This window comes from Lepisma saccharinum, chromosome 16 (assembly GCF_977018435.1).
Source record: "Lepisma saccharinum chromosome 16, izLepSacc3.1, whole genome shotgun sequence".
Classification (NCBI taxonomy): domain Eukaryota; kingdom Metazoa; phylum Arthropoda; class Insecta; order Zygentoma; family Lepismatidae; genus Lepisma; species Lepisma saccharinum.
Window position 1 is genome coordinate 26,363,973 of NC_139244.1, and position 25,437 is coordinate 26,389,409.

The 25,437-nt window shown below is 39.2% G+C and overlaps 1 protein-coding gene and 1 pseudogene across 4 annotated transcripts in view; one reads left to right on the top strand and one right to left on the bottom strand.

The window, feature by feature from the left end:
• LOC146000355 (uncharacterized) overlaps nt 1–25,437 on the bottom strand; it is a 314,375-nt gene that overhangs the window by 53,490 nt on the left and 235,448 nt on the right. For all 4 annotated transcript variants that reach the window (XR_014443496.1, XR_014443495.1, XM_083137905.1 and 1 more), the window contains one exon: nt 8,080–8,325. Coding sequence is in view for 2 of the 4 variants with exons in the window: in XM_083137905.1 (XP_082994031.1) it covers nt 8,080–8,325 (246 nt within the window). In the remaining 2 variants the exon portion in view is untranslated. The remainder of the gene's footprint in view (nt 1–8,079; nt 8,326–25,437) is intronic.
• On the top strand, nt 15,635–16,290 carry LOC146000356 (neo-calmodulin pseudogene; annotated as a pseudogene).

Sequence of the window (25,437 nt, forward strand, 5' to 3'; positions counted from 1 at the left end):
ATTTGGTTGTTATGTGTACGTATTAAAATTTCTTTTGAAATTTTGTTTTTAACGATTGTACCTAATCAGGAATTTGGAACTATTTTAAGTTTCTTGGAACGTACTTCAGGATTTTTAGAGCCTAATTTAGGATTTTAGAACCTATTTTAGGATTTGTAGAGATATTTAAAAAACCAACAAGCATACTTTTTAGAACTAAAAAGTCCGAGGCCTAGTTATGATTTATATGTATTTGAGTGTTAAAATTTAAAAACACACATCAATGCAGCTGCTGATTCTTTTTCTTTTTTGTAGTTCATTGTTATTAACAATGACATCTGCAGCACATTTTATTGCCGCTAATATAGCAGCCTTCTCGTGTGGTCCTTCTATTGCCCGACAGTTGTAAATATTCGAAACAGAACGCAGTCGCTGTCGTTCATAAAGTCACAATGATAACTAATTTCACCAGGTTCACAAGGCCAGTTACTTTCGTTATGACTTTTCGGTTCGCACCCTACGTCACCATGTTGAACCACAGAAGCATCGCCCTGGTAACCCCAAGACACTCCCCAGCTAACATTTTCCACTTCATGCTCTGATCACTGCAACCAAACTCCGATTTAATTCTGGATATCACGCGACTCGTACGTTTCCTTCTCTTGTAGTCATGGCAATCATAAAACTTGCAGCTGATTAGATTATTATTCTTATTACTGGTTATTTTGGTTGCCCCTGAGCGAAAAATAAGCAGTCCTAAGGAGATGACCCGCCCTATATTTCGGTCGGGTGCAGCCCTAAAGTCTAAACCCTGAGGGCAAAATATGATCAGTTACGTCAGCGACAGTAGGTTTCTCATCGGAGTCTGCAATTTATCAGTATTGTATGGTCAGTAAAGTCAGTATTTTTGTGTACATGGCTGCAATTTGTGGTTTTTTCCCGTTATTGCATATTGGGAGATATATGGCAACTTCTCACTGAGAAAACATATATTTTCACTTGAATTAAAGACGAACCATACTTTCTACCATGAAAAATACTGATTTGACGGCTTCGTATTCTTCTCAGATTCCCATTATGTAATTCGCCACGTCACCTTTTATAATGCATTAATTTTGATTCTTTGGTACAATAATGATTGATTGATTGATTGATTTGTCGTTTTAAGTCGACTTTATGCACAGTAAGGCTAATCGGGACTGGACCTACAGTTTAAAGTGGGATCCGAACAACTTGTGCCTCCACCGGGTATCGAACCCGGATCCCTTGATTACAAGGCGACGACGCTACCACTGCGCCATCGAGGAGGCCCTGGGACAATAATGAAAACACTGTCTTGTCTTCATAAAATTAAATTTTGTGTTGAAAAAAAAAGCGTTTCATGACTCGCTATGAAGATGTTGGCTGCCATAATAAAATAAAAATCCTAGTTTCACTTTTTAAATGCTAATTTATCAATATGTTGCACACCGTGACCGTGCGGCCTATAGGCTTTGGACTCGCGCGCTGGTTCGCGTTTCCTTGGGGGAAGTGTAATAACTTTTCCCCTGATATTTCGGCCAGAGCATGGGATCGGTGGTCACCACCATCGGGAGAAAATTTGTGGGAGCTACGAATAACTAGCTTAACCTGGTTGTGGAAAACCTACAACAACGACTTAAGTCTTGCTGACCACACGTCAACCCGTAACAGCCGGCCTCCGGTTAGTACAGTGCGCTACGACGACACGGGTCTCGGGTTCGAATCGAATCTCAGCCTGGGCATGGGTTCCGTTTATCAATTTCATTGTACCATCACTCGTCCTCATCTTCGCGATTAGCCAAAAGTGGCAGAAAAGCGAGGTTAAAATGAACCAAATCAATAAACCAAGTTCCCCCCGGTATCTGGTTGAATGGATGATCTCCCATTTCACTCCCACCTCTGTTGAGGTGTGTGGGAGTGAGGCCGGAAGTCGGTAGGGTTTGGCCCTCAAGAGCTGTTGCGCCATGGGTTATGTTATGTTCATTTATCGATAATTCAATCAAAATTTTTAACCTTTGACTAACGTTTCCACACCTTATCCTCCTAGTCAAGAGCCGTGTCGACACGGATCATTACCATCCAAATCACCATTCATCCCCACAAATTATGAAAGAAGTGTCAACATTCTCGAAGGAATTTAACACATTATTAGAGTAATTCAATCTCTTGGTAAGAGGCACAGACGAATTGAGATGCAAGGGGCAGGATGCGTGAAAATAGAATAATGAAAATGTGTCTTGAATGAAGCACAAAAGTTCAAATTTCCATCAGAAAGTGATTTTAAGGTTGCACAATTGCATCACGGTGCATACACTCCAGTTAGAAACTGGAGGTTAGGGGAGGGAGGAGAAGGTTCAAATGTAAAGATTTCGAGAGGAGGCAGAACGAGAAAGTAGGAGGAAACGAAAAGAAATAAAAGCCAAAAGGGAAGATCATAAAGTTTCCGAACGGGACCATAACGAATCACTCGTTAGTCAGGCTTATAATAAATAACAGCGGTTATGTCGGTAGCGAATGCAACTCGAAATGGAGCAGGACGTTTTTAAACAAGTGAATTACGACCGGCGTAGCTTTGCTACATCATAACAGCGTATTATACAGAGACCCACAAGCGTACTTGGCGTAACTGAAAAAGAAAGGGAGAGGAAATAACGCGAAAAGAAAGACGCCCTTTCGGTCCCCTGGCTAAAAGGGTCTGGAAGGAAAGAATGTGCCAACTTAACGCGCCAGCGAACAAAAGAGCAGCGTTTCGCAGGACGGGAAGAACTTGGGCAATGCTGGCTAGAAACCACGAAGAAAAGGCGGCGAGAGCCAATAGAACAAGACGAAGAAAAAGTTTGTAGAACAAACCACCAAGGATTCGTTGCCTATTCATCCAATTATGTTTTTTTTCTAATAAAAGGACAGATTTAATAATATTCAAAGCACGACAAACTCTCAGTGCTAAAGGTTTTTGATTATTAATTAGGCCATAAAAGTCTACAACGAGCTGAAGAATTTATAACCAAGGACAATTTTATTGGTTGGCTCTCTCTGTGTAAGAGTGGTATAAATGCCAATGCACACGCAAATACAAAGATGCATTTGTCCTTACAATTCTTTTCTTCTGCCTCTATTGGTTGTAAATGTTTAAACCTACGACTTTTCGTACGTGTCAGGGTATATTATTACAAGCAAGACTACCCTACCATTCTTAGGTATCAAGGTTAACAACATTTTTTATTAGTGTTACTTTCTTTTTCATTCATACAAGTAAGATAGTTTCTTCTGTAAGACGTACAGATATCGTGGGTTCGATTCCAGGCACTGTCAAACATACCGAACATACCCCAAAACATAATAAATATCCTTACAAGTATCTGTAAGAATATATCTGCATTCAAGGTAAGATCACCATTTCTGGAGTTCTTCAACTTGGATTTTCGATCACACAACTAATTATTCGATATGAATAATTTCACCTGTTCATAAAGTATTTCTAAATGAGAATAGCTGGCCTCCGTGTGGTTAGCGTAGCATACTACGAAGACATTGGGTTCGAATCTTGGCTGAGGTGTAGTTGATTTTTGATGTTTGTTTCTTCATTTCATCTTCATCGTCGCGATTATTCTCCGTTCCTTTTTCTCACTCTGCTTCTCTATTATGTTTTCCTTTCCCTTCCCCTGTTTCAGCCAAAAAACATTGAAATTTAACGATGGCCTGCAAAAATAACGTCACACGAACTTCACTAATAACAATTTCAGAACTACTTTTCGATTAGGATACTTTACTTCGCTTTTCCATCACTTTTGGCTAATCGTGAAGATGAGGTTGAGTGATGAAATGATGAAATTGATGAAGGGACATTAAAAAAGAACACTCATGTCCAGGCCGGCATTGTAGCGCGCTGTACATTTTGACTTTGTTCGTTTGTTCCACTTTCATGCGCACATAGATTAATCTGAACTTGACCTACGGTGTAACGACATCCGACCCCCTGTGCAATGTGCTTCTCTTGATTTCTACTACCCCACTGACCCCCAACATAACAAAAGTCAACATATTTTCCATAAAATAAGAAATCGGAGCTTTCAATCAGAGGTCAACAGTGATCAATCCGATTCTATTGCCAGCTTCCCTTCGATTGGATACTGATAGCACGTGTTCAACACGTGCTCAAACGAGATACTGACACAAACAGATTAACTGACTAAATGTTATCAATCACTCTCTCGCTTCCTGTATAGATTTGTATCATTGCCAGGCTATTTGTGTTGCAATTCTGTTAGCTATAAACAATAAAAGAACATGAGAAAATATTAATAATAATCGCAAGAGATCTCGCTCGGGTGAATGGTTAGCTCTCACGCCTTTGGTGCGAGCCGACCTAGATGGGAGCTCCAAGATTTCGATGTTGATTCTGCAACATGAAGGCAATTGGGGACCTTGGAATGGAAGTTTGACGCTATTTGAGCCGGAGAACATTAGTTTCATTTTGCATTAAAAAAACAAAAAAAACAAAAAAAAAAACATTTTTTGTTCACTTTTGTCTTATTGGCCATTCAAGTTCGTTATTGTCGTATGTCCAAAAATTCTCAAGTGGGCAATATATAGAGAAAACTTGAAATATTACAGTCGCTGATAACAACAAATAACAATTACAATAACACGTATCAGTTACATCATTTAAACCGATCAGGCATTGTTAATTTTTCACGGAAGTATGATAAGTCTCTCCACTCCCCCTCCCCCCACTTTTCCGTTGGAAATTGCCCATTTCTTCATTTCAAGTTACAAAAAAAGCAGAACGCTTGTTATTGAGTTGCTTTATTTTACTTCGCTTTTTGTGCCACTTTTGGCTAATTTGCGAAGATGGGGATGAGTGATAATACGATGAAATTAATGAATGGGCACTCATAGATGTCCATGCTCAGGCCAGAACACCTGGCGTCGTAGCACGGTAATACTACCATTAATATAATTTCTTGTTGCATTGCATTAGGATTGCATTTATACTTGTTTAGGGATAAAATTAATGTATTCTATAGGTAATTTCGTGCAACTAACTACATAAAACAGTAAGAAAACTGTGCAATAATGCTTTAAAATTGATTGCGTTATGAATAGTAATTGAAAAACAATATTTACATTACAGAGAGGATAAGGGCGACGCATTATACCGGGTGTCCCAGAAGTCTTTCCATGATTACAGACTTTATTCATATCCGCTTTATGCAATGCAGAGACGTGAAAGTGGTGCCAAAATGTTGGACCAAGTTTATTTGTTACAGGTTTCAGTAATGTGGCTGTAGTGTAGCAGTGTCAGTGCCAAGGAATCCGGAATTAATGCTCTTGACATCGGGTGGCATCTTTCCATACAATGTTCGACTTGACAGGATTTGGGAATGAAGAAAAATTCCATTTTTTTAAATACCAAATTATTGATGGCAGATATTCTAGACGAAAGAATTCTGTATATTTGAAAGTTCCTCTGCACTGTTATTGGTGACCGGGTCTCGTGATACCAGAGGACATGCTGATTTGTGAACATTTCCGGTTTCCTGGGCACTGACACTGCTACACTACAGCCACGTTACTCAAACCTGCAACAAAAAAACTTAGTTAGTTTTCCAACATTTTGGCACCACCTTGCATATAGCGGATATGAATAAAGTTTGTAATCAGGGAAAGACTTCTGGGACACCCGGTACTTTGGACATGTAAATCGCCCCTAGGAATGGGGGAGCTAATCTGTTATTGCAATGTATGCTAAACTATTGTATGCGATATGGGGTGCTCCACTCAAGCCTTGTCACCGTGAAGGACTTTTAATTCAATGGAAGCGTCACACAGTAAATTGTTCGCGACAACCATTCATAATGCACAGCTCTTCATGGATGTATCCGATTAAAATAATGTGCAATGGCATGCGAACGTCTCTCCATAGACATCACTTTGATCTCGATGCATTACCAATGCTCTTAACAAATTTTAAGGCATTTTTCTAAAACCTCGAAAACGAGCAAATTGGTACAAGAATTCAGTCATAACTTTTTACTGGTTAAAGATACGTCGAAAAAACCTTCACCACTGCATTTCTCGTGAAATTCTAGCCTCATTTGATATATCATATCACCCCCTTCCCATTTAAAATTCTGAAGTTGAATTGAAGATGGCGGACATCAAGATGGCCGCCGACCGTGCGGGTGGCATCAATGTGGTTCCCCCTGGGCATGATAACGATTGGTCATCACCATTTCCATGTTGCGCGCTGCACTGGCCTTGTACCGGGGGTGTTAAGTTCCTTTTTGAGCCACCCTGTAGTGTAAGTGTGTGTGTAAACTAAATTTATGCGTTTTTTGGTGAGAGTGAAGGAAAAGAGAAGTGGGGCGAGGAAGAAAGACTGGACGAACTGTCGAGGGAGGGGAAGAATGTGTATATAGGGGACAAAGTAAGAGACAGTTTAAAAGAAAACTAAATGTAACAAAATATTGTAGAAAAATCAAAACTATGTACTGCGTACAGCCTATGGTTCGCACAAAAAGAAAAGAAAATTCTAATTCTAATTCACATTCGCGCATGCGACATACCGATGCGACAAGATGTACGGTATTCAATGTGCATTTCTTTAACAGGCGTTCTGTTATTGTGAATTTTATTATGTAAAATAATAATATGGGTTAAAATATACGTGTAGAATGTTCCTAGTAACTCTTAATGTGGCAATGGGGCTGTACATTGCCAGACTTTTCCGGTGGCAGCGCCAAAAAGAATTACGTTCGCCATTTGGTTGCCCTAAGCTTAACATTGGAGCGCGATGGGATGGCTATTCAAACGTAATTTTCAATTAAGGTAAGAATTTCTCGTGTAAATCGATAATAAAAATGGGTTTAGCAAAGCTTTGAGATTAAGTAGTCAGTCATAAGTTTTCGAAAATTACATTCTCCTGAACCTAAGAATTAATATATTAAAGCGCAACGGCAGGGTTGCGCAAACGGGCTAAATATAGTGTGTTTATGCAGAAAGAGCACTAAAATTGACGTCATTTAGGTTGTCCCCAACTGCCATGGGTTGTTAATACGAAACTTTAAGTTTTTACACTATGCTTTATGCTTTTTTCTGGTTGGGAGTATGTGTAATTCAACGGTACGAGTAGGAATCGGAGAAACTCCCAAAATTGTAGAGAAAGAATGTATTAAGTGCGTAAGCGCATGATATTTATTAATATACACTATGACACTATGCCATATCCGATAACATAATATTAACGTATGTATCATTGTATTAAGCAGACATTTTCCCCTCGTATTCTCGCCCTTTCTTTTTTTGGCAACAACAATTTTAAAAATTATAATTCCTGTAAATAAGAAGATCTAGTGGTTGCGAGACATGAAGCAGAAGATAGAATATTATATGTAATAACTATTATTCTTTTGATAATGTGTGTATATAAAACAAAGGACCATATTTACTAGCCACGTGGAAAAATATATTATCACGTGAAAACAAATCAGTTATTCATAACAACCATAAAAATAAAATTTCAGTCGTGCGGAATTATTATGTACCTCTTTATCGGATTCACAACAATAAAGCACTTAAATTGTGAAAATTACAAATGATGTTAACACATCATTATGATGGGGACACAACAGCGGTGCTGCCACCTACAATAGTTTGCTTTGACCAGGTCCATTGCAGCGAGAATAAAAAATCGTGTTTGCACTGTACAAGAGGTTCATTATTGTTGTCATAAATATTGATTTTTAACATCTTCCAGTCCACTGTACCAAATATATAGCAATTATCACATCGATAGAAATGTTGAAAGCAAATGAACCAGATGTCGAACGAAAACTCCATTTACTTCCATTCTAAGGAGACTATTTCGGCATCAGCGCCTCTAGCGGATTTCATCACGAAGCAGAACCGCCAGAGAGCGCAAAACATTGTCATTCTGCACACTGTAGGTGCTGTATTTTTGCTGAGGATCAATTGTCACGTTGGCATTGTAAATACGTAATATATGGCCACTCGAAATCGAACGATTAATTTTGAATTACCCTGTACATATTTTGCAATAATTCAAACCGTACTCACCTTGAGGAGAGGTACTGCTGCTGGGGTGAGCTCTCGCGTCGAGGACTCGTGGCGATGTTTCGGTCGTTGGCAACAGCCCGTTGCCCACGTGTGGAAGTAGAGGAGGCGGTGCAAAACTTCGAATATCTACATTGGAAACCGTGTGCTGATACTGCAGATATGGATAATAGTTATAATACAACGCCTCTGGATAATATATCGTCCTTGAAGCCTCACTGGCTGCCATGGCCCTCAGTTCTGCTTGCGCTGTGGGTACAAGAAAATATTCTTCAGTAAATACTAAATGATAGTGGATCTGCAATAACAAGCATATATAGCATGAAACAAAGTACCTTTCTGTTTAAATATACAGCAGATATACCTACTGGGATCTTGGGGCCTTTTTGAAACATATTCTAGAAGGATATCACAACAGGTCTCCTCAGTATTCGAACGCGGGACCTCTGGCGTCGTGACGCGCTGTACTAACCACTCCGCCACAGAGATCGGCAATAATTTAAATATATTACATCGACTTGGCTATTTAAGACTCTACAAATGCTACAAATATGAAATTTTGTATAATTAATTCAAATATTAATTAAATATGATATAAATTATCATCATTAGCAATTCATTACAAATCTGTAAGTAGTAAATTGCAGGAAATTCCAATGTCCTGATTAGTACCAGTGGAGTACATCGTACAGCTCTAACTTGTTTTGTTATTATATGACGACATCCGTGGTGGAGTGGTTAAGTTAGCACAACGCGCTAATAAAGTCCTCGCGTTCATTATATCCCCAGCGGTTAACAACGGGAGCGGCACTCTTTGTTAAAAGAAACACCCAAGCGGGCGGTTTTCTATAAATATTAAAAAGGAAGTGTTTAAGGGTATTATCGAAAGGGGGGGGGGTGAGAGAAATATCCAACTATTACATATTAGGCCTTAATTGACACGAGGCTTCTGGGGGGGATTCTGAATTAAACCTGGGGGGGGGCAGTATCCAACTCTAGGTCTTACATTATGGCTGATGTTTTAATTAGAGGGGGATTGAACATTAAATTGAGGGGGTATCCAATTCTTGTGTATTACTATTGTCTTAGACTGTTGCGGAAATTCTAGTGTGGAGACTGAGAATTAATTTTTTTTTCAGGAGGCAATGCTGTGAAAAATTAGCATGGAAATTTTGACGGTAGGATTGAGTATTAAATTTAAAGGAGGAAATAGGAAGCTGTTGATAAAGTGTTAAATCGTAGATTGTCGAGAGATTTCTGTAGTGGAGAGAGAGTTCGAACATTAAATTTTGGAGTTCTGTAGTGGAGAGAGAGTTCGAACATGAAATTTTGGAGACTGTATTTAACGATATTGTATCCACACGTTTTCGACCCCAAACGTGCCAAAATAGAAGCTGGAGAAGACTAAATGTCTCGGGATCTTAAGAAAGTATTAACACCCCATTAAATTAATATTCTTGAAAGCCTTCAAAGAAATGGATGTAAACATTTTCTTGCTCGCTTCACTCGCAATCGTGTGTTGCGAGAATGCGTGTTTGGGGCTTTACTGAGGTGAATGTGAAGTTTTATACTACAGTTGCATTACAAGACATAAGCGATATTCTTGATATTCATTAATAACATCACTCCTTAAAATATAATGCTTAGTGTTGGTATGCTGCTTAATTTAAAGCAGATGCATCATTTGGGACAAAAATATATCAAATCCGCATTTCTAACTTGTCACAGGAAAATTTTAAATTTTGCACTGAAGATAAAATCCAAGTAAATATTGTTATGGATGTTACTAAAATAATTATATTTACCCCAGGAAAACGGGTGGTGGGGTGAGTTCTTTGAAAGAGGAACCATGTTATATTATCGCCCTGAGGTTAAGAATTTCTAGCTAGGGTTTTGTAATGTCTCGTGAAACAAATTGAATCTGCCATACGGCTGGAGCATATTATTTGGTTTGCCAAGGTTGAATTATTCTATCTTTATCTCAAGTTGTGTAACAATTTGTGTTAAATACTCAAATTGAGTTTTATAAACCCACTCAAAAATACGTACTATTTATATGCATATTTACATATTTTAATTTACTACATTTAACCAATCAATGTGCTGCTAGCTTTAAGTTTTTTCGAAAATCGAACAATCAAAAAATATGGACAATGTAACATGGTATTTCATTCAAATAGACATCAACTATTACACATTCATCCAAACTATTTTCGGGGGATTATGATGAACGATTTTAGGGGTGGTCTTGAGTGATGGGCACCCCTGTTTAGGGAGGAGGGGCAGATCAAGTATAGTGTTCTGTAAAGCTAAGAAAAAGTTACTTTCGGTAGACACGCTGTCGTAATTAAATACTTTGTGGGGATTACGATATGGTTTGAGGGTGCGAATGATGTTTTTTTTTGGGGGGGGGCGCATGACATGATTTTTGGGGGGAATGCGCCATTGGCTTTGAGGGGGATGGGCACCTCTGCTCTCCATGAAGGAAATAATGTCCTGCAGTTTTGTCTTCATACTTAGGATTTTCACTAGCAGCCGTGAGTGATAGATATCTTGCATTATGCAAAGTCTAAGAAAAAGCAAAAAGCACAACACTATAACCAAGCAACAAGACAGCACCATAACACAACAAAGAAATAACACAACATCAATTTCATCATATGATTATTTATCATTATTGTTGCGATTAGCCAAAAGTGGCAGAAAAGCGATGCTAAATAACAAGAATGAGGTGCAGCAAGGGCGCGCATAGCGGCAGAAAGGGGAGGGAAATCGAGTGAACAGAAGCGAAGCAGTACACGTTGTTGCGAAGGCTGGTAACCGCAGTCCCTTTCACCCCTCCACGCAATCCCATTCCCTCTCACGTGTTCATTGGTGGAGCACAGAGACTTGTTTTCGTTCGCTTGCCCCACAAATTTCCCAACAAAACATGATTTTCATACATAAAAATTACTTCCATAATATTTAGAACCACTAAGACGTTTAAAAGTATATTGACACGACCGAAAGATCTGAAATATATATCGCTAAACCTTTTGGCAACACTGCATATGTTCAAGACCACCCTGTACCAGCCCAGCGAATATGATTACAATCGGCAGCAGACTTGAAGACTTCATTACATAGCAACTACATTTCGTGAGACTCTTCCCTTTTTTTCTGGGCAAGCGAAGCCCCCAAGGACAGTAAATTTTGCATAAAATTTGTCCGCAATAAAATATATACTAATTGCAGGTAGCATGAAACGTGTGCGGCAGAAAGCGGAAATGCACGACACATGCACGATTTGCAAATTGGCAGTTATAAATGCAAGGTTCAGCAAACATGATTGCTTTCATTCTCACTGCACTGGAAGACGTGGGAGAATTAGGAAGAACTCTGCAAAGTCATCTGAGTAGATATTAATTGAAGTCAAGGATTCTTTGTAAAAAAAATCGAAATTTTGGGGAAATAAGTTCGTGAATATTCTAATATGTTTGTTGCGATTTCAGTGAATATGGGATTTTATTATCAGGTATTTTCTGCAGCAGGCTTTTGGGCTCTCTCCTCCAACTAAAAATAGTTTCGAAACTGATTTAATTGTTTTTGTATGGATATTGTGGTAATTGTTTATCGAACACTTAATATAACTGACGGAGGACCATCTTCTTGTTTCTTGTTTTAACTAAAACTCTGATATTTGAACTGTTAAACTGGTTTAACCGTTCGAATGCGAGACACGTATGATAACTGTCGTTTTGTTATTGCAAATAAAATAACCACTTGACTTTCCACTTGATGTGTTGTTTTGAAACACAAACAACACTAACACGTACATAATATGATATATCTATCTATCTATCTATCTATCTATCTATCTCTCTCTCTCTCTCTCTCTCTCTCTCTCTCTCTCTCTCTCTCCCTCCCTCCCTCTCTCTCTCTCTCTCTCTCTCTCTCTCTCTCCCTCTCCCTCTCCCTCTCTCTCTCTCTCTCTCTCTCTCTCTCTCTCTCTCTCACACACACACACACACACACTGCATGATTCCAACTAGAATATCTGTTTTTTAGGATCGTTGACGAGGCTGTTTATGATCAGTGGCGGCGCCAGGATTAATCATCTGCGGGTGCTGAGGGGGTGCGGAAGCAAATTTAGGGGGTGCCATGTTGACAATTAAGAAAGCTTGAAATATGCATGCATGTTTTGCAGAGGCGCAACCACGATTTTTTTGTCTGGGAAGGAGGCAAGTACCAGGATTAACGTGCCAATAATAATAATAATAATAATAATAATAATGACATTATTATTAGTAGTAGTAGAATAGTAGTTGTAATAATAATAGAAGTATCAAAAACGTTATTAAGAATTTTTTTTAGATCCAAATTATTGCTAACTGAAAACAGTATTGATTTAATAGGGTGACGCACTCTTTCTTTTATAACATTTTAATATAGATTATTCGCCGCCTTCGCCGTCCCCTAGCTACGCCTCTGAACTTTTACGAATTTACGGGAAAAATATTACGAAATGTATTTTTATTACATAAAATTTGAAATTGTGGATAGAAATTGCCCCACCCTGATAGCCTTGCTTTTTTTTACTTCAATGTTTGCCTCCTTGCCACCATGCAATTGATTGCGATCAAGGTTGGGGGGCGGGGGGTAACGCCCCCTGTGGTTGCACCACTGGCTATGTTCCGTCTGCCTCAGATGCTGCGGTGTCAGGACAATGCACGGCAATTTCATCTTTGTTAAAATCCCCTTCTGTCGCACTATATCCCCATCAACGAACTGTAACATTTCTTCGCGAACTTTCGGCTCCTCGGCAAAGTCTGAAATGGTACTTTACTAAACATGTTGCGTGGAACATACACGATACAAGTTGTGTTAAATAATTTCCCGAGCACCTAAAATTTTTGTTCCGGTGCGACTTGGAGAAAAGAGGAACAACAAGTAGGCGGGCAATAAATTCGTTTAACAACAATGCCAAAAAAAACAAAAAAAACTCACTGAGCTGTAGGCAAAATATCGAAAAACACAAACAAATCACTTAAAAAAAAAAACAATTCCTGACAATAATACTGACGAAAGAAAAGACAACGCCCTTTGATCTTTATAGACTGCCGACTGTACAGGAAAATATATGCGGCTTCTCTTTCAATGCGTCGCTGTTGTATACAATAACAGCGGTCTCACTACGATACCTAACATTCGGGCGCTCAATGTGACTACGACATATGACACTGTAAGAGTTAATGTTTGTGTTAATGTTAGTTAAAGGTTTTGAATAGGGGATGCTGAAGGGGGTGCGGAACAAAATTAGGGTTGTGCAAGCACCCCTTTGCGCCCCCGTGGCGCCACCCCTGTTTATGATGCTCACTGGTGCTCAGCATGGCACTATCACTCTAATTTTCTACAACTGACGTTTCATCAGTTGGCGAGCTCAATGTTGCCAACCGCTAGAATTAGTCATCACTAGTGCTCGGAAGTTGAGGAAAAATAATTTTTTCCCTAGGGTCCAAAGACGAGGCCCAACATAATATATGTTCATTTTGGGTCATTGTAGGCCAGAAAAAGGTGGGTTCGCTTATTGGTCCTTTTTTAGCATTTTGTTAGGTCTTCACGGCTTTTTTTTTTTGCAACTTCACCTTCTTTCGACTACGTTTTTACTGCCCATTCTAAATTCGAATCATCATCAGTTCATCACCTCTTAAACATCCTTTCTGTAGTAAAGAAATAAAAAGAAAAAGAAATAAATATATTTGAACCATCCCTGAAACGAGAGAAAAACCTTTTTGGACGAACTAAAAATAGGATCCGAAGTCCTATTTCTGTAACCCTAGTGTGGTTAGGCCAAATATAATGTCTGAAAAAGAAGATGCATTTCATTCTTATAGTTTATTCGCACTGTGTGTTCCATACCACCAGAATTTTGTATTTTTTTTATTCAATAAATATGTAATTAAAACTGAAGTTATTAATTAATTTGGATCATATTTATACGTCCCTTTCTCCGTTTGTAGGTCCTTTTTTTATATTTTTAGGTATTTTTTTTTTGGCAATTTATAGGTCTTCAACTTCCGAGCATTAGTCATAACACTTGTGCTGTTGAAATTTTAGGTTTTCGGTATATATAAAACCGAAAAACTGTTTTCCAAATCGAAAAGGGTAATTAAAACTGGAAAGCAGCTTTCAAAGACTAAAAGCTGTTTCATGCACTTTTTCAAAATTCAGTTTTCGGTTTTCAACAATCAAGAAAAAAACGCTTTCAACGGCACTATTCTCTGTCCGGGGAATCTCTGGAGCGAGTGAATGAAAACAAGACCCTGCGCAGGTAGTACCTCGTGAGGGCTGGACCAATGAACGAGTGAGAGGGGAAGTGAGTGCATGGAGGGGAAAACGCAGCTGTCGTTTGCAGCAACACGCATTACTCTCTCTATCTCTCGCCAGGGGTGATGGGTATGAATTCCTGCCTGGGCTTGTTTTTTTTTTTAAAAGAGTGTCCCTTGATCAAATTTATCGTTTCATCACTCATCCTCACCTTGGCGATTAACAAAATTGTCAGAAAAGCAAAGTAAAATCAGCCAAATCAATCAATCGTGAACATACATGTTTACATTACTTTGATTTAGTTGTGAATATCATACTGCAATGGCTAGATCAATTAATTAATTAATCAAAGGAAATGGTTATTTCTTTTCCGTATCACGGCAATCGACGTAAAGATGTGGAAAAAATATACATACAGTTTTGCAGGACGAATATTTAGCTTGAAACAGAAACAGAACACTTCAATTATGATGAATGATAAGCATACTTGCTGCCTAACAATGACGTATCATTGCTTGGCCAACAAATAGATATTAATGGACACTTCCTGACAGTGGACTGCCCAAGGTCCGAGTTGGTCAGGGTCGAAACCCCGCCCCGCCCCCAAGTGCCCAGTATTTCTAAAAAAGAAAAAAGAAGAACGTCAAAGGAAATAAAAGATGGCAAAATGAGGCCTAACTACTAAAAAAAATGTACGTAACCTCTCTTTCGAATATCCTGGGTACGCCAGGCACGTTGCCAAGGGGGAGGGCTCGGGGAGCTGAAGCCTCACCCTAAATCCTATAAATATCTAATTTAAATACTGTATAGTGGTAATTAATTTTACTTCCTTAACAGGATTATAATATTGTAAGTATAATATGTTTTAATTATTTCATCTTCAGGGCTTCTATCCCCCAACTCTTTCGCCTTGCGGCTACCGATAAGGGATGAACCAAGAGGCGCCAAATTAAGATACATTTTGGGGGGCAAGGTACATTTGTGGGGGAGGGCAAGATCGACATAACGATACTTTATGTATGAAATATACATAAAACGTGTCCTTTTGCGTGAATTTGGGTGGGGGAAGGCAAGAAGTGCCTTGCCCCCTCAAGGTCGGCGCCTATGGATGTACCCCTACGGGTCTGGGGCACGCTAGTGCTTGCTGACTACGGTAAATCATTACAATGATAATCCCGTTGGAAACAGTAGCACGTTGCAACACTCGAACAACAATATGCTCATTTACACGTTGGTATCCATGGTAGGCAAGTGACAAGGGGTGTCAAGATTCACTGCAAGGCATGGGCAGCGTTTGCAACCCTCAAGGACCCCAGTCGAACAACCGCGCGCCCCGGAAAGCCATGTGAGTGTTGCCATGGCAGCCTCGGCGGCCGGTTGCTCCAAGAGTCCGGAAGAGCTTAAGAGCGTCTTCCTGCAGTTCGACAAGGACAAGGACGGCTCCCTGACGACGCCGGAGTTCGAAGCGGCGGTCAAGAGCCTCGGCGCGAAGGCCAACAGCAAGGACCTGAAGGAGCTGGTGACGTACATCAACGCCAAGAAATCCGGCAAGGTGAGCCTCGACGAGTTCAACAGGTACTCCAAGAGGCTGTTCCAGATGTCGCCGCAGATGCAGCAGATGTACGACGCCTTCACCATGTGCGACGCCGACAGCGACGGGTACGTCACGCTGGAGGAGCTCAAGAAGCTCATGGTGAAGATAGGGGAGAAGGCGACGGACGAGCAGCTCCAGCAGATGATGAAGGAGGCCGACAAGGACAATGACAACCGAATCGACTTCGACGAGTTCGCGAACCTCCTCAAGAAGCACGCGAAGAAAGCCATGTAGACGCGAAGGGGATAGAGCAGTTTCTGTGGTAACCGATCAGTACAGTATTTCATGTCATGTAATCTAGACACAGGAAATAAACAAGTGACTGAAGACTTTTCTCACAATCTTTGGTCTTCTCGTGTTACATTACCCGGTTACATCACTGAAAAATCCTACCTTCTCTTGCGCACGGAGGGACAAATACTATCACTTAGAAATTTAGTGTAGATAATCTTATTAGCGTTATTAAACAATATTATTTTTTTTAAAAAAAAAAAAAGTATTTACAAGCCGACGAAAATTCTAAGCAACTACGGGGGGATTTAATTCCTATGTAATTGTACAATCTCACTTCGTTCTCCACTACATTACTTATTATTAACACTCGCGTACTTTTTTCGTTAGCCTTGTTGTATTGAATTGTTGTTTTAAGTTCACTTTATGCACAGATAGTTTAATCGGGACTGGTCCTACAGTTTAAGGTGCAATGTGCCTCCACCCGGTATCGAACCGGGGACCCCTTCATTACAAGACGACGACGTTACCGCTACGCCATCGGTAAGGCCATTAGTCTGGTTGTGTTACACCTATGTGTTCGCAGAATAAATTCGTCGCACATACATTGGAAGTGAGTAAATTATGTGTATGTTTTGAATCTGCTGTACGAAATCATGTTTATATGTAAATTAGTCTGAACCACAGATAAGGAAAATAAAGAGGGAGGGGAACAGAGACCTTTTGTGCCACCGAAGTTGGAATTCATCTAATAGAATGATTTTCGGTGGGTTCGGACACACACTATATATGCCCCTGTTTTGTACGTACCCTTCAATGCAATAGAACAGTGAGATAGAACGAGGTTTTTCTTTCCCGACTGAACTTTAATCCTTGGGTGACCCATCGCCGCTGTTTTCTGGCTTCCCGAGAGCAAGTAAAGAAGAAACTAGGATAGGGCATTCTAGCGTTACGGCACTCATGCATAAAATGTAAGAGTCTATGCATGCGGAATGGATTAAAATATTCATAATGAACTGATTTCATAGAATTACAAGTATGAAGAAATTTCTGGTTTCTGCCAACAAATGAAAAAAAGATGCTGAAATTGCGCAAATTCTAGAACGAGCTACAAGAAAAGAGAAACAGAAAGGAGGTAAAAAGGCTTACAAATAAATCGAATGACACTCTTACTTCATTAATCAGCACTGGCGTGTGCAGAGGGGGACTGGTGGGGCTACAGCCCCTCCCGAAATGTTGAGAAAATCAAAATTTTCAAATCAAAGCGGTAAAGAACTAGGGAAAAACCAAAGTGGTGACTGAAACCACACTATAAAATGATCCCCAATTACAAATTTTTGTCTTTTGTACTTTATTGTGTATTCCCTCCTCCATAACGCAATTATGTATTGTCTACCTTTACAATTCCAGCATTCGTCAGGGATCAGATTCTCCCCCTTGACCTCTCCTGCGCTCGTGTATGGGAAGAACAATAATACTGTTGTAATGAAAGGTTTAGTACTGTTTCAATGGATCTACACTTGTAGCAATAACTGATGTAACAGAGTTGAGTTTACCAGTGAGTATAACTCCACTATCATTTGACTCATTACCTTTACGCCTTAAAGATCACAGACAATAAGACTTCGTCTTCCTTCAGTGTTACGAGTACCTTGTACATGCATGAAAATGTCCTTTATGTAGTACAAGTGATAAGTGGAATGATGGATTGATTGTATACGAAAAATTAACTACAGTGAATCGCATATCATTACGAGCAATTATAATGGTAAACGATGTGCCATAAACAAACGATATGTGATGTAGATAAGGCATTGAAGACGGCATAGTAACCATATACAACATGGAGATAAAACGAAAAAAAAAAACAATACGGAAGAGCCGTAATTGGCTAATTCTCTCATTTGTAGAGTCCTTTTGTCTGTTATTTTCTTCGTCGCACTTTGATGGTTGTACAAGAAAGGTGTGTATGGTTCACCAACCCACCAAAGTTTTGCAACGTTTTGCAATTGTATCACGCCTTGTTATTTCGTTATCACTAGTGCTGCGATTGTTATGACCTATGTAAAATAAAATATGCTCTTATGACGTAAAAGTTTACAAAATATGCACTTTAATTTGAAAAATATGCCCCTGTTTCAAACATCAATATCTTAACTTATGCTGAAATATGTACATACTATTTTTAGTTCACTTTATGGGCCCTGATGAGTTGAAATGCACAATGAATACTTTCTGTAAATTTTCAATTAAAAATGAATAAGATTTTGCTGCAGTCCAAAAAAACAAAAAAAAAACCTCGAGTAAACATGGGAGTAAGGACGAATCCGCTGGGAAAATGACTGTATATTTCTTGAAAAAGCGAAAATATGCTGAATATGACCGAAAATCCATCAAAATATGCTTTATCACTTAGAAATGGCCAAATATGCCCTTAAAAAGCACCTTTATTCAATTAGTTTCTTCACAATATGGATTTCTATATATTTATGGAACATATCACCCTTACCAAAAAAAAAATACGCTGATTCATAAAAATCCTAGACCTGGTTATCACCGATTATCGTTTTATTTGTTTACTGTTGTTGTTTTGTGTTATTGTTGGTTGTTGTTTGTGTTATTGTTGAATTCATAGCTATGGAATTTACGCCGAACAAAAATTCATTGTAAGCAACAGAGAGAACTAAATTTTAAATGCCGAGAGTTTCAGCAAAATCAGATTTCTAGTCAGTGAGATATAGCCATTTACTGTTTTCAATTTCATTTCAACGAGTTTTTCATTTCATTTAGTTTTGGTAACATTACTTTCTCATTTGACATAAATAGAGAAAGAAAATATCGACAACGCTTTTGTTTTCCCGACAGTGGAACTGTCCACGATCCCAGGGCATCTGCACCGGGAACTGAATCTACTTCCGGTTACCGGAAGCTTTTAGAAACATCTAGAATAAATAGTTCCCTGAATGTTAGTGCCATTACACATTATCCAGTGTCTAGTGCTTTAAGCTATACTTGTTCTAACACTACGTTTTGAAAGAGCAACTTTTCTCTCGTCTTCGGGTGGTGGGAGTCGAACCTACGACAGACCTGTGCTTTACTACAAACCCCGTGCTTTAAGCATTTGGTTAAAGCACTAGATAATGTACAATTAATATTGCATGCTAATCCAGAATCAAGCAACGAAAAATCTATTATGGACTATACGAATTTAGAATGACGTCAGTATTGCGATACCCGTATATTCCAGTGAACCCTACAAACTTCCAGGTTAACCTAGATTTGGTGCGAAGCACCACAGCCAGTATGATCCTCTGTGGGGTCATGTGTTGACCATCCGTGTATTGATCGCCCCTGTACAAACCCAGATTTTGTCGGCACATGTATATTATATTTTTGATTGATTGATTGAATTGCTTTATTTTACTTCGCTTCTTGTGCCAGTTTTAGCTCATTTGCGAAGATGGAGATGAGCGATGATATGATGAACTTGATGAATGGATACTCACAAACATCAATGCCCAGGCCAGGGTTCGAACCCGGGACCCCTGTATACTATATTTTTGAGCTCTGTTGTATTTGTAATGAATGACATTTAGAAGATTTCTTGATTTTAATATAAGCGTGTTCGCAGTGTGCGAAGTAACAGGGGGATGCTGGAGAATCTCCCCCAACAAAATTTTTTTTCCCGCAAAAGAAAAGCAATTTTGATCCCTGCCAGAGAAAATGGCATTGAAAGCATATATAGTAAGTTATAGCATTTCTTGACTACTACGTATTGAAAGTGTATAGTAAGTTATAGCATTTCTTGACTACTACGTATTAAAAGTGTATAGTAAGTTATAGCATTTCTTGACTACTACGTATTGAAAGTGTATAGTAACTTAGAGCATTTCTTGACTACTACGTATTGAAAGTGTATAGTAAGTTATAGCATTTCTTAACTACTACGTACTGAAAGTGTATAGTAAGTTATAGCATTTCTTGACTACTACGTATTGAAAGTGTATAGTAAGTTATAGCATTTCTTGACTATTACGTATTGAAAGAGCATTTCTTGACTACTACGTATTGAAAGTGTATAGTAAGTTATAGCATTTCTTGACTACTACGTATTGAAAGAACATTTCTTGACTACTACGTATTGAAAGCGTATAGTAACTTATAGCATTTCTTGACTACTACGTATTGAAAGTGTATAGTAAGTTATACCATTTCTTGACTATGTAAGAAACGCAACTGAAAAAACACTCGTGTCTATTAATGATCCAGTCATCATAGATTTCTAGCCTTGTGGATTAAAGGAGGACACCATTTTGCACCTGACTAACCTCACCGAGCCAAGACAAGAGCAGGCAGTTTTTCACTTAAGAGTTCATGGCGTAGTGCTGATGTTCACAAGAAACTTGTAAGAAGGTTAGAGCACAGATAAAGATATCTGTGGTTCGTGTTACTATTTCGATAGCTCTTGTATGAGTTTAGGTTTCTTTGCAATATAAATACCAGGAGACTCGTACATGCGTGCGTTCCATAGCCGGAGCCCAGAGCATGACTAGAATGTAAATATACTGTTTCTAAATTACTTGTAAATGTTATAAGATTTAATGATCTAGGTTAAAACCAATACTTAGAACTGCAAGAACATAATTTAGTTTACGGACTGGTAACATATACAAATTTGGATACCCCCCAAATAAAATCATAAATACGCCACTGAACGGGCATCCCCCCCCCTCACCAAAGCAAGAAACTTAATTCCAATGTCGGGGCGTCTACTAGTCTGGAAAACCTGGAAGCCTGGAGGAAGGCAGGAACTGTGCGTATCTAATGAGATATTTACACGTTATGAATTTTCTGTCCTTACGTAATATTATTCTATAACACGATATGCACTTTCCCATGTTTTTTATGGTGCATAATTGTTTTACAGAGTGCTCAGGAGTCCTTCAAAAGTACGTTTCCTTGCATGATCAGATGCAATTTACTGTATGATTTCTCATATTACTACAGAATAATAATAAAAAAGAGCCTGCAATATAACAATTCTAGAACAGGGAATAAGTAGTAATTGGGTAACTATGCCATCCACTGTATACTGTAATTATATATCTCTCGAAGGTTAAGATGTAGCTATATTACTAGGAATAAAATAATCCCCCTCTTTGTTTTTAACATTTTGCATTAATTAAACACACTGCACGCAGGACTGTAAATTTTCTACATTATGTTTAATAATGTTAATACGAGGTACGTTCAAAAAGTTCCCGGAATTAGTAGAGAGTCTGTTTCAGTGGCATTCTGTTCCCGGGTCGAGTGCAAGTGACCAGCCAGCTCCCATTGTCACTGAAAACTTTGCTAATTTCGCAGAGATGCTTCATTCGCCATACCAAGTGCAAAACTACTAGTTCCATTTAAGATATTAAATAACCGCACGTGTTAACAATAAATGAGCAAAAACTATAGAATATCTAGAGGAAAGTATTTTCTCTCCAATATCCTGGCAAGAACCAATAACACTAGATAACCTCTGATTCTTACAGGTTGTTCGATATGTTTTCAAAATTCCCAGACTTTTTTTTCCGTGACTTTTTTTTACTCCTATAGAATGAATTGTCTGGATTCTAGGTCAGTGGGACTCTTGAGTAAAACCTAAAACTTACACGGAAACAATGGTGTCTTGTATTAACTAAAAAATTGTGTTTGAGACTGTTAGAAACAATAAATATCAATGCATGGGTAGCAATATACTTTATATAGTAATATGCCTTCACTATATTTGGCGATTCTGAACAAATTGGCCAGATCAGATCATAGTTACTGTTGGCCAGATCAGATCATAGTTACTGTCACTGGGGTACGAAATATTTTTTTTGCCGGCGGAGGCGGATTGTAAAGGTGAATAGTACATAGTTTCTAGAGGGTGACATACACAATAAGATATTTCGTATATACAGAACTTTCCATTCTCAAAAATGACGAGTTCTTCACTGTTTTATTTGAAAATGTTGAAACTGTCAAAATTTCGAATGGGGCTGTAGCCCCAGCAGCTCCCTTTGCGTACGCCAATGTTTACTGCTGGCTCCCGTGGTGCAATAGTTATCACATCGAGCTACGACGCAAGGGGTACTGGGTTCGAATCCCGACCTGGCCATGGATGTTTGTGAGTGTCGATCCATCAATTTCATTATATCATCACTCATCCCCATCTTCACAAATTAGCCAAAAGTGGCACAAAAAACGAAGTAAAAAGCAAATCAATCAAGCCAATGCTTACTGTTAAAAATGGTACTGGCGACTCATAATTTATTTCTGTTCTACTTAAACTTGATTCACAGCACCTATTTCTTGGCTACTTGGAACATGTACTGATTCTTTGGGCTACTGTTGTAGTAGCTGAAGACGATGAATAAACGACAACAATGCATGTTTAGATTGTTGCAATCTTCATTTCTTAGGAACCGGTCACTTGCAGGCAGAATGAGCAATATCATGACAGAAAACCAATGGCGTCGTCATCAGGAAAACAAAGCAAAGAGACAGAAAATCAGGATGCAAGGACAAAGAAGCTAGCCTCCAAAGCAAGGGGCGTTTTCAACTCTGCCGATTCGGACAAGGACGGGAAGATTAGCGCCAAAGAGGCTTCCGTTGCGCTGCAGAAACTCGGCTGCAGGAGGACCGACGAGGAGGTGAAGGCCCTCATAGCGAAGATCGGACCTCCAGGAGCCAAGAAACACATCGACCAAAAGCAGTTTGCGGAGCTGGCGCTCATGGCCCAGCAGGCAGATTTCCGCGACGCCTTCGACAGGTTTGATGCGAACAAGGACGGCTCCATAACCATGGCCGAGCTCTCGTTGGCGCTCAAGAGGATGGTGCCTGATATCTCGCAGAAGGAGATCGAGGGGATGCTGAAGGCTGCGGACATAAACGCCGATGGCGTTCTCGATTTTAATGAATTCATGAAGGTGATGGACCTTATGTGACTTGTGGAATAAATGCTTTGTCAGACGAATGGAAATGTTTCTTAAGGACGTTCTTGCTGATCAACCGTACTGATGGTAGCGAGACAAGAAGGAGAAGTAGACATGTTACATCGAGACGAGTCGAGACTTGGATGTGGTAATAAAATACTAAAATGATGACCAAGGCAGAACCTTTATTTCTTTCATTTCATTTTAATTTGGTTCAGAGTCTGTGGAAGACCTTGCTGTAAGGTTGAAACGTCGCGTTTATATTATGTTATTTACAAGAAATTCTGTCTTGGTCAGCACTTTAGTGTTTTATTAAACATGGAAACAAGGCTTAACAGTGTTATCATTAGATATGATGAACAATTTACCTGAACGAAATTTCTACTGCAAGACCTCTTTCGACATCCAAAGTTATTTGAAGAATATGACAACTAGGCCTATATGTGACACTACATACATAGTTGTCATATTTCTTGCTTATATTAATTACAAAGTCGATCTATTAGTCGCAATTGTGAGCTTGTTCTCAATGGTTGCATGTATTCTGCATAAGATTCCGCTCTTCGAGGGTTCGTAGCGCCGAATCGAAGCTTCAATTGGAAAAACTTTTTAAGGAAAAAGTTATTTTGTGACATGTGTTGTTTATACTGTGTATTTCGGGACTCGAGACGAAACCAAGAATACTCGCCCTTCGAGACCGAGACGATGACGAGACGGCTGTTGTAGAACGAGACGAGAACGAGACAGGCATTTACAACTCAACACGAAACCGAGGCTGCAAAGTCTCGTTTTGTCGATACCATACCCAAATTCAAGGGCTACTGCAATTTTGCAAGTCTTCCAGTTTTCACTGTACTTTATCATCATTGTAATCTCTTCCAATCATTTTCATATTCTTCCCACTTCTTTCACCATCTTACTGAAGACAAGTTTCAACCGGAAACTTGGCTCATTAAGAGCACAACATTGAGATGCTGAAATCATGATGGAAGTTTGGTACGAGATTACGAGACAACCATGCTGTAGACGTAACCCGTGTTGTTACATTCCCTTCTTTCGCACTCTAGACGCAATCTATGGTTAGCAACTCAATGTGCGTAACGAAGACCAGAGAACATAGGAGCACAGTTTAGTGGGTTAGCATGGTTCAGACTGGGAGGTTGGAAACAAGTAAAAATGAAGAATGAAGCAGGGGAAACGATATGCTGTTTGTGCGGGGAGGGAGAGACGGACGAGCATCTGCTATCTGCCTGCCCCTCTATGCGTGATTTGCGAGACAAGTGGGTGAACGTAACAGGGAGGGAAATAATGGAAGTGGTAGAAGATAGTGCAACGAATGGGGAGATATTTGTGGGAAGTGAGAGAACGACGAGGAAAGGCGATAGCGGATACCGGAGCGAAGAAACAGCACAAAAGTGACCTTAGCTTATAATACGTGGACTGTGGAACCAGCATTGTGCAATATATATATGTTTGTTTTTGTTTCATATTTTCAATTTTCAAACATGTGTCAAAAAAATAACAAATGTGAATCAACATGTAGTGCGTACAGCCAACGGTTCGCACATAGAAGTTTAAATATAATATAATACACTTATTTCTTGACAGGAATATTGCTTTGCTTACACACACACATCTCCAACCAGGAAGATGGTTAGACAGAAACCTAAATGAAACTTGCTTCGTGGGGAGTGTCACTCATTTCTGGATCCATAACAAAATAGGAAATTTACTTGCTACACACATTGTACACTCATGTTCAGATATATACAATGAGTCGGAATGCTCGTGCAACTTTCCCGCAGAGGTCAGCTAATTTGTTTTTGAAATGGTGGGGACAGAATCAACCCTGATAGGCATAAGGACACCCAGGAATATTCAAGGGAAGTCCAAACTGCTTAATCAAGAAATTGAATGTAACCTAATTGTGAATATAGAAAAGCACAGAAGTAGATACTGCCTTAGCGAAAAATGAAGTCCAAAGGTTGGGGCTTCACCCCTACCTCTTTCGACCGCTCCAGATACTTCTGCGGAGATTGGATAGCAGATTCCATGTAATCTCCATGGCAATTCTCACAATGATCGATGTAGTTTTCGATACAGAACGAATACCAACTTCGAATACCCAATAAATTAAGGATCGGGTTTGCACATAATTTCAAAAGAATCAGCTTTCTCGTTTCATAAAATTCATATCTGCTATATTCTAACTACGTACTTACAGACCGGAAGGAGACATGTTGGTTGTTTTGTGACGTTGTGCAG